The sequence below is a fragment of the Rhinolophus sinicus genome, chromosome 6, assembly GCF_057876585.1.
Source record: "Rhinolophus sinicus isolate RSI-liver-muscle chromosome 6, RSI-T2T, whole genome shotgun sequence".
Taxonomy (NCBI): domain Eukaryota; kingdom Metazoa; phylum Chordata; class Mammalia; order Chiroptera; family Rhinolophidae; genus Rhinolophus; species Rhinolophus sinicus.
In genome coordinates, this window is record NC_142506.1 from 14,653,479 (window position 1) to 14,668,595 (window position 15,117).

At 36.9% G+C, this 15,117-nt stretch overlaps 1 protein-coding gene across 4 annotated transcripts in view; it reads right to left on the reverse strand.

Annotated features, from left to right (window-relative positions):
• Positions 1-15,117, reverse strand: part of COL14A1 (collagen type XIV alpha 1 chain) — a 199,465-nt gene that overhangs the window by 120,803 nt on the left and 63,545 nt on the right. For all 4 annotated transcript variants that reach the window (XM_019716514.3, XM_019716662.3, XM_074317020.2 and 1 more), the window contains exons 11-14: positions 14,302-14,431; positions 12,549-12,694; positions 9,899-10,028; positions 5,735-5,874 (exon numbers count right to left, since the gene is read on the reverse strand). In XM_019716514.3, coding sequence (XP_019572073.3) covers positions 5,735-5,874; positions 9,899-10,028; positions 12,549-12,694; positions 14,302-14,431 — 546 coding nt within the window. The remainder of the gene's footprint in view (positions 1-5,734; positions 5,875-9,898; positions 10,029-12,548; positions 12,695-14,301; positions 14,432-15,117) is intronic.

The window sequence follows — 15,117 nt, forward strand, 5'->3', positions numbered from 1 at the left end:
TATATATATATATATATATATATATATATATATATATATATATATATATATATATATATATGTATATACTTACAAGAAGCGGAGTACAGCATAAGGAATAGAGACAGTGGAAATGTAATGGCTCTGTGCGATGTCAGAGGAGTAGTGGATGGGGGAGGGGGGTTCACACAGTGTGAGGGATATACATGATAAATGTCTAAGTATTATTTTGTCTTGTGTACCTGAAACTAATAAAAAAATTAGTAATAAAAGAAAAAGATGAAAGCACCAAAGACCCCTTTTAAAGAGAGAATATAAGGGGCTAATCTAAACTAAGAGCCAATCCAGAAACCATATACATCTCTGAGATATCAACTATAGTTCACTAAAAGAGTGCCAACTCTAGAGAAGAGTTTCCATTTTCATCTTTTTGAAACCTGAAAGGCTCTGTTGGAGAGGGGAGACACCCCAGCCTTTTCAAATACCTCACACATGGGAGTGAATTCATCTTGGAAGTTCTAGCCCAGGCCAGCTCCCAGATGAATGCAAGAGTCACCCCAGCTGACACTTCATGGAGCAGAGGCAAGCTGTTCCTGCTGAACCCTGCCCGTTACATAATCATGTAACTTACTTAAGCAGGAGTGTTACTTACATAGCAATAGTTAACTGAAAAAGAAATGTAGCATCTTCTTCTGAATCTGGACCTGATAATATCATAGGTCGTTTTTAGCATTTACTGTTTACTCTGGTCTGGATACTGTCTGTAAACTTTATATGCATTAGTTCACTTAATCCTTACGAAACCTTGTAGGGTAGCTAATTATTACTCCTAATTGAAGATGGGGGGAAATGAGACTCCAGAAAGTTAAGGAACTTTCCCAAGGGGAAACCAGCTAGTACCAAGGATTTAAATGCAAGTGTTTCAGATCCTAAATCCTATCCTTATAGACACTATTTATATTATGGCTTCATTATTTAAACTCATAGAAAACACAAATCCATACCTAAAATATGAGTTCAAGACATGTTCTTCTAAACTATATTTACAAATTGCTTTTTGTTGTTTTAAATTGTAATAGCTAAGATTTACTGAGCACTTACGACATTTGTCAGACACTTTACACTCATGGTCTTATTTAGAACCTCTTCCTCCCATCACCAAACCCTAGGTATGGATAATAACTATTTTACAAATGAAGAACTTGAAACCCAAAGAGTTTAATTAACTTTCCTAGAGCCATAAAACTGTTAACTGAAATTTATAGTTAGGCCTTGAGTCTCAAATCTGTGACAAATAGAAATTTTGTGAAGATATCAAACATACACAAAAGCAGTTAAAATCAAATTCTTAAGTACATTAAGAGATAAAAAAGGGAAAAGTGTGTATATATATAGCACTTTAGTTCTCCATGATGTCTGCACATTTCCCCAAACCCTTTCACAGTACATGCTATCTGAGATGGTTTCTGTCCTTGCTTCAACAAATCATGCGTTGGCAGCATTTTTATTTCTGTAGGGATTGCAAGAGGCGATGCCTGTAAAGCTCTCAGAACAGTAGCTGGCTCAGGATAAGCACTCAACGTATTTGAGCTGCCACCATCACCACCACCATCACCACCATCACCATCATCACCATCATCACTGACATTTGTTTAAGTGCTTGGTTTTATTTTTCTTCCTTAGTCTCCAAAAAGTTGGACAGAAGGATAATGCAGAGAAAAAAAAAGAAAGAAAAGATACAGAGGAAGGAAGAGCAACTGAAGCAGAGAAATATAAATTAGGTCAAAAGCAAAGCCTTTTCAATCAGTTGCATGGTACATACTAAGTAGATGTTAGTTGGGACATTTTAAAGTTCATACTAGAATGTTTGGGGATTTCCTAAAAACCCAATTGCAGCATTGTCTATAAATAAAAGCTTAAATTAATAGAAGTTAAAGCAACATGTGGTAAGAATATTCACTCTTAACATCATATATTCCAAGATTAGGTTAAATAATATTTCACTAAACAAAAGACACTTGTCCGGCAACCTCTAGTCTCAATTGCATGGTTAAGAATTAAGAAATTAGAACACACACACACACACACACACACACACACACGTCAAAATGGAAATGTGACAAAATCCACAGTTTATGCATTTTACCCAAATAAAATGTTCTCAGATTTTCATTCATAGTCCATTTATATGTGTGTGTGTGTATGTATATATATATATATATATATATATATATATATATATATATATATACACATATACCTATATGTATGTATTTATATATACATGTATGTATGTATATGTGTATATATATATATATATATATATATTGAGGAAGGGGAACAGGACTTTATTGGGGAACAGTGTGTACTTCCAGGACTCTTCCAAGTCAAGTTGTTTTCCTTTCAATCTTAGTTGTGGAGGGTGCAGCTCAGCTCTAGGTCCAGTTGCCCGTCATTAGTTGCAGGGGGTGCAGCCCACCATCCCTTGCAGGAGTCAAGGAGTCGAACCAGCAACCTTGTGGTTGAGAGCCCACGCTACAACCAACTGAGCCATCTGGCTACCCAGGAACTGAGCGGCAGCTCATTGACTTCATTCTAGTTGCAGAGGGCGCAGCTCACTGGCCCATGTGGGAATCGAACCGGCAGCGACGTTACCCAGAGCTTGCGCTCTAACCAACTGAGCCACCCATCCGCCCCATTTACTTATATTTTAAATTCAGTTTTACCAAACATAGTTTTCTAATTTCCCAATACGATACAAATTAGAAATAACAAGTTCCAAAGGCATCCCCAAGATTAAAAAACACTACAAATATGCACATATATTTCTCAATAAATATATTAATTAGTCTGAGACCATTCATTCTTTACAAAGGCAAATAATGTAAACTACCCTAAAAAACCAGGACAACAATCATTTTTTTAAAAAGTGAATGTTAACTAGACCTATTGTGGTGATCCTTTCACAATATATGCAAATATCAAATCGTCATGTGTTTACACCTGAAATTAAAATAATGTTATATGTCAACTATACCTCAATAAAAATAATGGTATGATATAATTGTATTTATAAATATAACTCCCATGTACATGCATATGACAGTTTATTTTTGTTTTATGAAAAATTATTACCCAAGGAGGATGCTCTAGAGTGAACAAATATTAATTGGTGAATATGGTTGTTGTGTTATTTTGGTTGCTATAAGTCAACAGTTTTAAGTTGGTAAGCTTCACCTAAAAATAGAAATCTATGGTCAGAAGATCAAGGGTCGCAAGATCTGGCAGCCCCCGCCTGGATTTCTATGCAGCAACCATCTGCAGGAGGTAACACTGGCTGAGTCTGGGATGGACACGTCTGCACTTCCCAGCCCTAGCCCCTGTCACTGCAGCCCTCTGTCCATGGTCACTTATCATCAGTCTTGACTTACTGTCTTTCTTTCCGTAGAGAATTTCTCCTACATTCATGTCTAAACAATGAGAATGAAATATTGCCTAAGTTAGCCTCATGTTTTAAGAAAAACAGGTGAGGATATATTTCTTTGCAGGTGTGACTATTTCTGCCCTTTTAAAGGCAGGCTTCATTTATTTATATTATCTGCCTGATCTTCCTACACAGCTAAACTTGCAAACCTTGAGGAAGAAGTTTATTTATCACTGACAACAAAGAGACACTGATAGCTCAGCGGTTTTGGTTTCAATCTTTTTACTATTTCAGATTACTTTCTTGAAAAGCAAAGCAACTAACCCAAAAGATCCCACCTTCATCAGAATTATTTGCCCTCGGGGCGGCCGGATGGCTCAGTGGGTTAGAGCACGAGCTCTTAACAACAAGGTTGCCAGTTCAATTCCTAAAGATTGAAAAATGGCGACTGGACTTGGAGGTGAGCTGCACCCTCCACAACTAGATTGAAAGAACAACAACTTGGAGCTGATGGGCCCTGGAAAAACACACTGTTCCCCAATATTCCCCAGTAAAAATTTTTTTTAAAAATCGTTCAGAGTAAATTAAAAAAAAATGATTATTTGCCCTCAGGAATTATGAAGATTTAATGAAAGATGTTGAAGAGTATTTCTGTACTGTTAGTAAATGTGCAATTACTGTCCATTCATTACCCAATGTACCAGACAAGTATGCATTCTGCAAAATACTGATTGGATTTAACTGTAGGAAAAAGTTTGTATCTGCATATGAAAATACTTGCTTTATTTGGACAGAAAACAGAAATGAATTCAACATATTTCCCTGTGTCTTAGCTTCTTGGACCAAGATAAGGGAAAAAAATAAAAATAACTTTACTATCAATCCTGCTAAAACATATTTCCAAGACAAGAATTTCTGAAGAGCCTTAGTCACTGAGTGCAAGATACTTTTATCTTTGTGGGTTCTAATACATTTCATTATTTGGAAGTATATTCCTACACAAAATGTGAATTATTGAATTTTCAATTTAAGCTCATCTAACTAGGGTCTTTCAGATACTAATTTACTCAGAAGCACAGGGATAAACTAGATAATACTGACATTATTTCCAATTTCCTACTGATATGAAGATACATACTTCCCTATCCCTGTCCAATGGGGAAGATGGTACTTTGCAAAGATGGCTACATCAACATATATCTCCCATCCCACATGGTTCCCACCCTAAGTAAAACCTGTGTTCCTCCTTGTCTTGAATCCAACAGGGACTTGTGATGTCTCCTGCTGTAATGATGACACTGTATCGTCTGAGACTTAAACGTCTGGTGTAATTCGATTTGACAGTGTGGTTTGGCGTGGGACTTTTTGAAAATTTTCCTTTTCTTGCCTTCCCTCCTTTCCCACCAAATCTTACTGATTCTATTTACTATGCATTTACTATGCATACCAGTTTCAATGGTTGGTTCTGTTTACTTCAGGACTTGTGCGTGCCTGGGCAGGTGACTTGGGAGAGGTTTGTGCATCTGCGTGGGATCCACTTCTGTCCCTGGGGCAGGCCAGCCTCTGGGAAGTGACTTTTTTCAGAAGTTGCCTGATCGACTTCTTTCCTTTGTTCTGCCTCTCCTTGCATGTCTATAAAACCTTTTGGGGGTATTAATGGCTGGAAGGTGGTCTGTGTGACAAGGAGCCCACTGTCTTCTCTTAATGCTGCCATTTTGGAGTAAACCTGCTTTTCTTTCCACCAACCTCACCTCTGAGTTTTGGCTTTTGTGTGGCAAACAGCCAGAACTTTTGCACAGTAACGCAACCAATGGAGTGTGATGCAGAAGTCACAGTGATATTGTGTGACTTCTGATGCTAGGTAACTCAAGGTGACACAGCTGCCACCTCTCTCTCTCTCTCTCTCTCTCTCTCTCTCTCTCTCTCTCTCTCTCTCTCTCTCTCCCTCTCTCTCCACTTGTCTGGGGACTCCTGAGCCAACATGTAAAAAGTCCAGCTCCCCTAAAGCTGCCATGCTGGAGGAAGCATGTGAAGAATCTTCTCAGAGACTCTGCTCCAGCTCCTTGCTGATCTCGTCTTCCCAGATCAGCCACCAGACATGAACACAGCCATGGTGATGACACCAGCTCCAGCCATGATCTAGCTACAATCGCATGAGTGATCTCAAGCCACAGCTATATGTCCAAGCCCTAACTCCTGACCCACAGACACTGTAACAGAAAATAATTAGCATTGTTTTAAGCTACTATGTTTTGGGATGGTTGATTATGCAGCCATAAAGAAACAAATACACAACCAGAGGAAAACCAGACATCATGTTCCACAGCTTACCTCATTGATTTCAGTCCCATCTGCGTTGTTGTATACAATTCGATAACCAGTGACCTTTCTTGAAGTTAGATCCCAGGCTAACCGAGCACTGTTAGAGCCAACATTGGAGATTCTCAGGTTCCTTGGTGGACTTAAGGGCACTTTGAAGTAAATGGAATAGAAAATAATTAAAAATTTAAATAATATACAGGTAAAAAAGACAAAAATAAAATAAAACAGCATCTTTGGCTTCTGAGCTACTTACAAATTAAAATTTTCACCCAGTTCATAAAAATATTATGAACTCCCTGCATTTAGCCAAAACTAGTCTTGCTAATAAAAGTTTTACTCAGTTTAAAAAAAGAAAATGAATAAATTAACAAAGAAAAAAGTATCCTTGTAAGGAATGACCAGTAGTAATAAATCAGACATGCTTAGAAATTAATAAGATTTAGGGAAATTTTCTCTGCCTTTCTTCTCTAGTCAATGTTATTATTAAAGCCTGATGTACAGAAGCAACCTAACAGATCAAAAACCAGGACACCTAAAACTGAATCTTAGCGATTCCATTCAACTGTCACAGGATTCTGGCGAAGTTATTCTACTTCTCCACTCCACAATTTCTCAGGTGTAAAATGAGTGGGGATGATATCCATCTGTCATCTCCACTTAGGTATCTATCAGGTATTTGCAAACATGCCCAAAACTGAACCACTGACTCCTGTTGCCTCTCCCAATCTTCTCTCAGTCTCTCCCTCTGAGCACATGAAAATTCCATTCTTCCCATTGCTCTGGCCAAACACTTTGGAGTCAGCCAAGATTCAGGTTTCTGAACATTTGTCACCTTCACAGTGAGGCTTTCCATGATCTTATGTAAAATAATCCTTCCACTCCATGCTACTTCTCTCCCTTCCCTGACTTGTTCATTTGTATTGCATATTTATGAGTCTGCTGTCTCTCCTCCAATATATTATAATCTCAGAGGGTTAGGGAATTTGGTTGGATTCTGTTCTTGGTTTTATCTCTAATGTACAAGTACTCAATAAATATTTATTGAATCAATGAGTAGGATTCCTGCTTAAATGAATCTTGGTGACTCTGTGAGACTAGATACAAATAAACACTTTGCTATTGTTTTAAAAAATATTTAAAGAGGTGTTGGCATTTCCGCAAATTCCTATCAATCCCATAATGTTTTGTATTTTTTCAAGGACCCTCTTCTGACTCAACAGATTAAAATGTGTTGATAATCTTTGAGAGTTTCATGAGCTTTTACAGATTCAAGTAAAAACAATTGTAAAGATTTATTACATGCTTTCTATGAGCCTGAGATGCAGCACGTGTTATCTCATTAAATGCTTACATTAAACCGCAAGAAAAAAGTTACAAGTGTCCGCATTATACAGATCATGAAATTGAGGTAACTTGGCCAAGGTCACAGTTAGAACGAGCAGAAAAGCAGTTAGAGTTAAACTAAGCAACTAATCAATTGATTCAAGAGCCTGTGGTATAGTGCTGATAGAACGAGCAGAGCAAAAACCAAGAAAATAAAGAATGACAAATGTCATTCATAGTACAAAGTATGTTTCCTCATCCCTAAAGCCAATTCTTTCATTAATTTAATCAATATTGATTATTTGACAATAAAGAGCCTATTAAGACTTAGTGACTCAATACTTACTCTTAGGTATTGAGAAAGAAAGCATAGGAGAGAGAAAAGCAATATAATTATTTTAAGTGTTGTGCACACTTTGCTCTAAATTTTTCTGGAGTGTAGTTAAACTCAGCAGTACGATGGAACGATGTCTAGTTTCTTAGTACATAAAAATGCCAGTCTCAGGAACAAGTACGCAGGACATTATTTTTAAAAACCTTTTAAAAAATTTTTAATCAACTACCAATTGTGGAAAACAGTCATGAACATTTTTTTAACGTAAAAAAAATGAGTATTCTGAGTGAAAGGACAGTTGAGAAAAGTTTTACTTTCAAATTGACAGAGTCCCAAAATTCACTTAAGTCAACTAATATATTAGATGCCTTCTGGCATAATTCATTTATTTTCTTCTGTGTTGGGCTCTCCTAGTTTTTCTGGTTTTTTTTTGTTTGTTTTTTTGTTTGTTTGCTTGTTTTGAGGGGGGGTTGTTTATTTGTTCTTTTAATTACATTTGTCTTTCTTCATCCTTGACTAACAAAGAATGAATGTGGGAGAAAATTTCTTTCCTTCTCATTAAACTTCTACATATATTTCCCAAGTAGAATCTTAAAGACAAAAGCATGCTAGAAATTGTGCTATTCACCTCCTCCCAAGGCTCAGAGGGATGGGCAAGATCCTGAGTCTTGCTGTACTTTCTTATGTTTCAAAACACCATGGAAAGAGTCATATTTTTAATGCTACCTGACAAAGCAGTATAAGTATGCCAGGGTAGTATTTTGTCCATACAATATTTTTTAATAAAATAGATAAATTATAAAATTATGACAGACTTTAACCTGGACATAACCAACGAGGAGGGTCTGTGGGCGGAGCTAAGGCTTATGGGAGGAGCTCTTGCACTCTAGGAGGTCTGACAATTAAGTTTGTGAACTTATTGCACCGGTGTTGCTAACTTTTTTTGCTATCAGAGGGATCATTCGTTATGAATTTGTACCAACTGGACAAAAAGTTAAACAACTTTACTATTTGGAAGTGCTGAAAAGGCTGCGTGAAAAAGTTAGACAACCTGAACTTTTCGCAAACAATTCATGGCTCTTCCATCACGAAAATGCACCAGCTCACACGGCACTGTCTGTAAGGGAGTTTTTGGCCAGTAAACAAATAACTATATTAGGACATCCTCCCTACTCACCTGACCTGGCCCCAATGACTTCTTTCTTTACCTGAAGATAAAGGAAATATTGAAAGGAAGACATTTGGATGACATTCAGGACATCAAGGGTAATATGATGACAGCTCTGATGGCCATTTCAGAAAAAGAGTTCCAAAATTGCTTTGAAAGGTGGACTAGGCACTGGCGCCGGTGCATAGCTTTCCAAGGGGAGTACTTTGAAGGTGACCACAGTGATATTCAGCAATAAGGTATGGAGCACTTTTTCTAGGATGAGTTCATGAACTTAATTGCCTGACCTTTGTATGTCATCCAGGGAGCCCTACAGGAAGAGCTGTATGTTTACTAAGGAGTTCTACGGTAGTAACAGCTCCTTCCCTTAACTTCCTCTTCCCCTCTATAAAGTATCTACTCCGTCTTTGTCTGGGTCAGTATGCACATGTAGCTAGCTAACCACATCAGTACCCACTGGATTGCAATCCTTTATATTTCCTGAATAAATCCTTTAGGTGACAGAATACCAATTGATTCTGTTTTTCCAGTCGACAATAGATAAACCTTTTCTAAAAATATTAAGAACTCTACATTTAGCCAAAATTAGACTTGCTAATAAAATTTTTACTCAATAAAAAAAAATACTATGTAATAGTAATATAATAGTCTGAAATAAAAAAAAAGATTGTTAGAAAAAAAGTGTTTTTATATTAGTGGGGGAAAACAGAAATATTGAGTAACTATGTGCTAAGTGCTTTCACCTATACTACCACTATTCCTCCTTTTATAGACTCGAAAAAGTTGTATCACTTGCCCATTGTCAGCCAGTTAAAATACGACTTGAGCTGGGATTCGCATCTTGGCTACTCTGATTTCAAAGCCCATGTTCTTTCCCCTATATTCTGATCTGGCGTTTAGATTCAGATAAAGACGTCAGTGGTTACAGAATACCAAAGTTCAGTTCTAGTATTCATATCGACTCATAATAACAAGACTAGAAGAAACACATTTCTTTTCCTTAAATGAAATACATATTTTCTTTTTAAAAATGTTTTCAATTACAATTGACATTCAATATTATTTTATATTAGTTTCAGATGTACAGCACAGCGGTTAGACATTTATATGGTTAAAGAAGTGATTTCCCCCAATAAATCTTGTACCTACCTGGCACCATACAATATTATTACAATATTATTGACCATATTCCTTATGCGGTACTATACATCCCAAAATATACATTTTTCTGAAGTTACAATTAGCTCTTAAGAGGTTTCCATCTAAAGTGATATTTCCATTTCAGACTCCCAATGTTGATTTGGGCTTTTATTATACAACATTTCATCTGAATGACGGAACTGCTCACATGTTGTTTCTTGTCCTGTAACAGGATCGCTGGCCTCTTCTCCAAACATAGCATAAACTGTAACTGTGTATTCTGTATTGGGCAACAACCCACTCAGTTGAATATCCGTGTGGGTCTCTCCAATTTTCATCTGAAAAGAACACATGTTATCAGGTTGTTTGCCCAAGTGTATTATTCATGCTCCTCAGAGGGAAACTGAATGAAGGTGCGACTTCCCAGAATAAGACGGTCTCCTCACAACCCCTTCATCAAACAGGCTTCAGTCATAATGTGTGCATTGTCTCGTGTCATTTTACATTAGGAACAGATGCTATGGAACCATATAAAACCAAACAGACCCACACATGCTGATTTAGGATAACTCTTTACATCTGGACAAGTGGTAGTTGCAGTGAGAATAACAGTGTTGAATATTTGATCCCCAGATGAATGTGGGTGGAATTGAATCAGAAATGTTCTCTAGAAACAGTGTAAGCTCCGGACCAGCATGCTGGGGGCAGTGCCAAGGGGGCATCTCTTACCACTTGGCTAAGTCTAACCAGTCCCCTGGCTGGATGCCCCATTTTTGCTTCAAACCCAATTCGGCTGAACAAATTTTGTTGCCCATTCAACAAAGGGTCCTAGCCACTTGCATGGCAAGTCCCTTCCTGGATTCAGAAGAGATAAGTCCACCTGGATTCCCAAGTTGGCAATTTGCTTTTTGATTCTGGGATGATTTTTATGACCCTTGGAGTCAGTCAAACTAGCCAACATTCTCAGTTGTGTGACAACTGAGTGACAGCTGCCTAACAGGACGGCTATATTTTTGTTTCGGAAGGAAGGAAAATATCTCCATAGACAGTCTCGTCATATAACTGCCAGTGTCATTGTCAAATTAAAGTTTTTAACTTTAAAATATTTCAACATATATAATAGAAATTTAGAGCAAATACTATAATACACCCTGATGCACCCACCTCTCAAATTTAATAAATGTCTACATTTTGTAGTATTGACTTTAGACCTTATTTTAGAAATAATTAATATATTCAGATAAAACAGAAGTTCTTTCTCATTTTTTCCATTTACTACCTCCACCCTTATTGATCCATTTTTTTACTTCTACATACATATGTATATATCTGTAAATAATATATGGTCCTATATGTTTAACAATGTACATAAATGGGACCATATCAACATAACATTTTTATAATTTTTTTCTCTATCAATATTATGTTTCAAGGTTTACCCATGTTGATTCACAGGGACAGAGTCGACATTGTTTTAATTTTTTTATGGTATTCTTTTGTGTAAATATGCCACTGTTTTCCATTCCTTTATTGATGAACATGTCAGTTGTCTGCAATATTTTGTTCTGACTAGTACCTGCACTGAAAAATCTTTGTAGGATGTTTCCCTGTGATATGTATCTGAAAAAAAACTGTGTGATGAAATATTTCAAATTATTCTCCAAAGCAACTGTATCTATTTACATGAGTTATTCTGTTTCCTTATTTGCTCACTAATATGTAGTATTATCATCAGACTTGAAAACACTGTTTGCTAATCTATTGGGTATGAACTGGTATCATTTTCTTTTTTATTTGTCTCTTTCCTGGTGAAGCTGAGCATTTTTCTAGCATCATTTTAAGTTTCCCTTCTGCCAAATTAACTCAAATCAACGTTCTATCCAAATGTGCAAAAGCTACCCAAACCTTGCAAATAAAAGAACACAAGTCACCAACACTCTGTACTTGACACTTAGATTCACCATATTTTTGTCCCTCAAGATTTCTGTCATGAGGAAGATTTTAGACCACAATCAAGTTCTGAGCTCCCTCGTTTACCCACTCCACCTGCCAGGTCAAGACATTCCCTAGTATCATAGACACCTCTTTGTTTCTTGGACATCTGTATTACAGTCATTGTTCCCTAAAAATTAAAAGTGAGAACTAAAATAAATCATTCAAAAACCAAACATTCATCATTTAAAATGGAATAAATGCAAAACAATCAACAATGAGATGCATTTGCCTACCTCTAAAATTAGTAAAAAGAAAATTCTAAGTCAGTATACATAGGGGGAAACAGCCATTTGTGAATTGCATATAGCAATATAAATTATATAAAATTTCTCTAGAGTCATTTGGTAATACCTAGTGCAAGCCTTAATAATTGGCATATCCTTTGAAAAAAGAAACTCCATTTCTAGTACTTTAGCCTAAGGAAATAATCAGACAACCATGCAATGTTATGTGTTTAAAATTGGTGACAACAGCGTATTTATACAGCAAATAATTTAAATGTCCAATATCATAAGATTAATTGAACATGACCTGGTACAAACCAACAATAGAATACTATAAAGCTGTTCAAAATGCCTATACAAACTATTATTTAATGGTATGGAAAGATATTCACAATATACAAAACGAAAACAGAAGACTACCCAATCATTCCCATTTGGTGTTGTTACAAATGCACTGAAAAAGACTGAACTAAATGTTAGCCATCGCTCTTTCTAGGTGGTGACGTTACAAATGACTTTTTTTCCTTTTGCTAATGTGAACATTCTATATTTTGTACATTCAATTTTTACAGTAAAATATATATATATTTTTTAAGGAAGTCAACAATTCTTGCCCTCTAGTGGGCAGCAGATGGTTACCTCTTTTTCATCCCCAGCCAGACCCTCTGTGAGAGGCGCATAGAGAATCAGGTATCCAGATGCTCCAGCCACTGCATTCCATTTTGCCCTCAGACTGTTCTCAGTCACATCATATAGTTCAAGGTTGGAAGCCATGGGTAAAGCAACTGCAAGAGGAGATTTTTTTTTTTTTTCAACATTCAGCCATCTGTCAGTGTGCTTGCTTATTTCAAAGTATCTCTGCGCTAGTATCTACTAAGTAAACATAGCTTATTTTTCAGATAATTTTCATCCTTAAATCTGTTCACATAGCCTTCTGGGAAGATAAACATAGTGACTGTTTAAAGCTGGAGTGACATCTTCTTGTTTCTTATAACCCACTACAGTGATGGGCATGTTTGTCAAGGGCAAGAAGACCATCCTGGCCATCACTTTATGCCCATTACAAGCATTGTGTGACATGCAGCCGCCACTAAAAATAGGTGTGGGGTCACTTAATAAATGACAGAATAGTTGGCTGGATGAACAAATATGCAAATGAATGACTACTCCTTGACACATTCAATCAGGGACTCTGATGAGCCGTGAGTAAGTCAATAGCAAGAGGGTCTGAGAAAAAATGGAATAATCAAGAAATGAGATTGGTCATATTGGAGAGGTTGAGATAAAGAGATTAAGGATAAATTGCAAGTGCCCATGTCAAAGAAAACTATGAAATGTTGTTTTCAAATGTAATTCTAGGCCCTCGATACCTGGGTTCTGCCAGCTTTTCCAACCACAAAGTCAAGTTCAGGACTCTGCTTACACATGCAGTTCCTTGTCACACTTCTGCTGGAAGACTTGTAGCACTTCACTGCACTAATTGGTGTGCATACCTTTGGTTTGCATTCCCTCCCTTACTAGATAAAAAGTTACTTAAGGGTAGGAACTGTCACTAAAACACAGAGGGTGCCAAAAAAATGTATACACATTTTAAGAAAGAAAAACTGTATTAAAATTGTAATACTCAATATATACTGATAACAAAAGATGAGTACAAGTCACGTGTGACTTCTGCAATGACAGGAGGTGCTCACAATGGTTCCCATCAGCGTCCAGACATTTCTGATAACGGTGAACTACTGCTTGAGCAATGTTAACAAAAGTGTCCACCTGCATACATTTTTTTGGCATCTCCGGTATTTCTGAAAAGCAGTTACTGCCAGGGATAAATCCTACAATATGTTGGACATGAAGTGTGATTATCATACTGCTTCACACATTGTTATTGGTGCTGTTTATATTGCTATTGTTCTATCAGAGGCAGAGTTTTTAGACCTACTTTGCATAGTGCCTAGCATGGAACAGGACCTCAGTTAATGCTTGAAATAACTAAACGAGTGGGTAATCTTTTCTCAGGATTGTCTGAGTGTGTGTGTGTCTGTGTGTGTGTGTGTGTGCATGTGTACACACACACACACTCATGATCATGGACAGGTAAGGAATTACTAGTATCCAGAAGCTTGTTTTAATTACAATGATATGAATAATAAAAATAGATGACATGTAATTGCTTTGTTATTCTACTGGTCAAGAGAGCTACAGAGCTCTTTCTCTACTTCTACTGAGAAATTCAAGCTTAGGGCTTGGTTCATCACTCAATATTTCATGACAACCCTTTTCTAGGAATTTGATTCAGGATGTCCGTTGATACAACCTGCGCAGAACTCCAATGGAGGAAAGGCCACCTACGCAATGCTACACAGTCAGAAGTGGGGTAGAATTCAATACATACGTGTGGTTTCGGCTCCCCGTAGGCCTTCACTAGCAGTGTGAGGATAGATTGCAAAGACTGCTACCTGATATTCAGTCAGAGACATCAAGTTTTTCAACACCGTGGAAGATATACTTCCATCCACCACCACCTGTTTTAAGAACAGTTTGAGGAATGAGACTATCGAATATCTCACATGCAGAATTGAAATCACAAAGCAGAAATATCACCAGCAAGAATATTTCATTAAATATTTTATTTGTGCCACATCTTCCTTTCCACTGCGGCCGTCAGTTTTCCTTGAATGCCTACACCATGTGATGCACCGTTTATGGCAGATGTCCAAAAGTCCTTTATCAATTCCTATCTGATGGAAATTGCGTCATTCCCATTCTAATCACATCACTTAATAACAGCTGACATGTGATATTTTTCCATAGAGCTTTGGGACGCATTTAAAAGTTTTATTAGTTATGAAAAAGATAAAACCATTGGAAGCACTCTGATTTTTTTTAAGTCCAGATGATTGAAAGCTCCATGATCTATTTCTTTAACACTTAAAAGAAAGTCCTAACTCCTGTCATAACACAGAAGAAAATTGTGAAACATGCAGAGGTCAGTAAGGGGTTAGAACAATAATAGGTTAGCACTTTAAAAAAAAAAAGAGAGAGAGATTTCATCACATTTTAACACATTTATTGTGAATTGCTGTCTCAAAGGTAGGAACTGGGAAGAATCCAATCATCTGGCAATACTGTGTTTCCCCGAAAATAAGACCCAGCCGGACCATCAGCTCTAATGCATCTGTTTGAGCAAAAATTAATATAAGACCCGGTC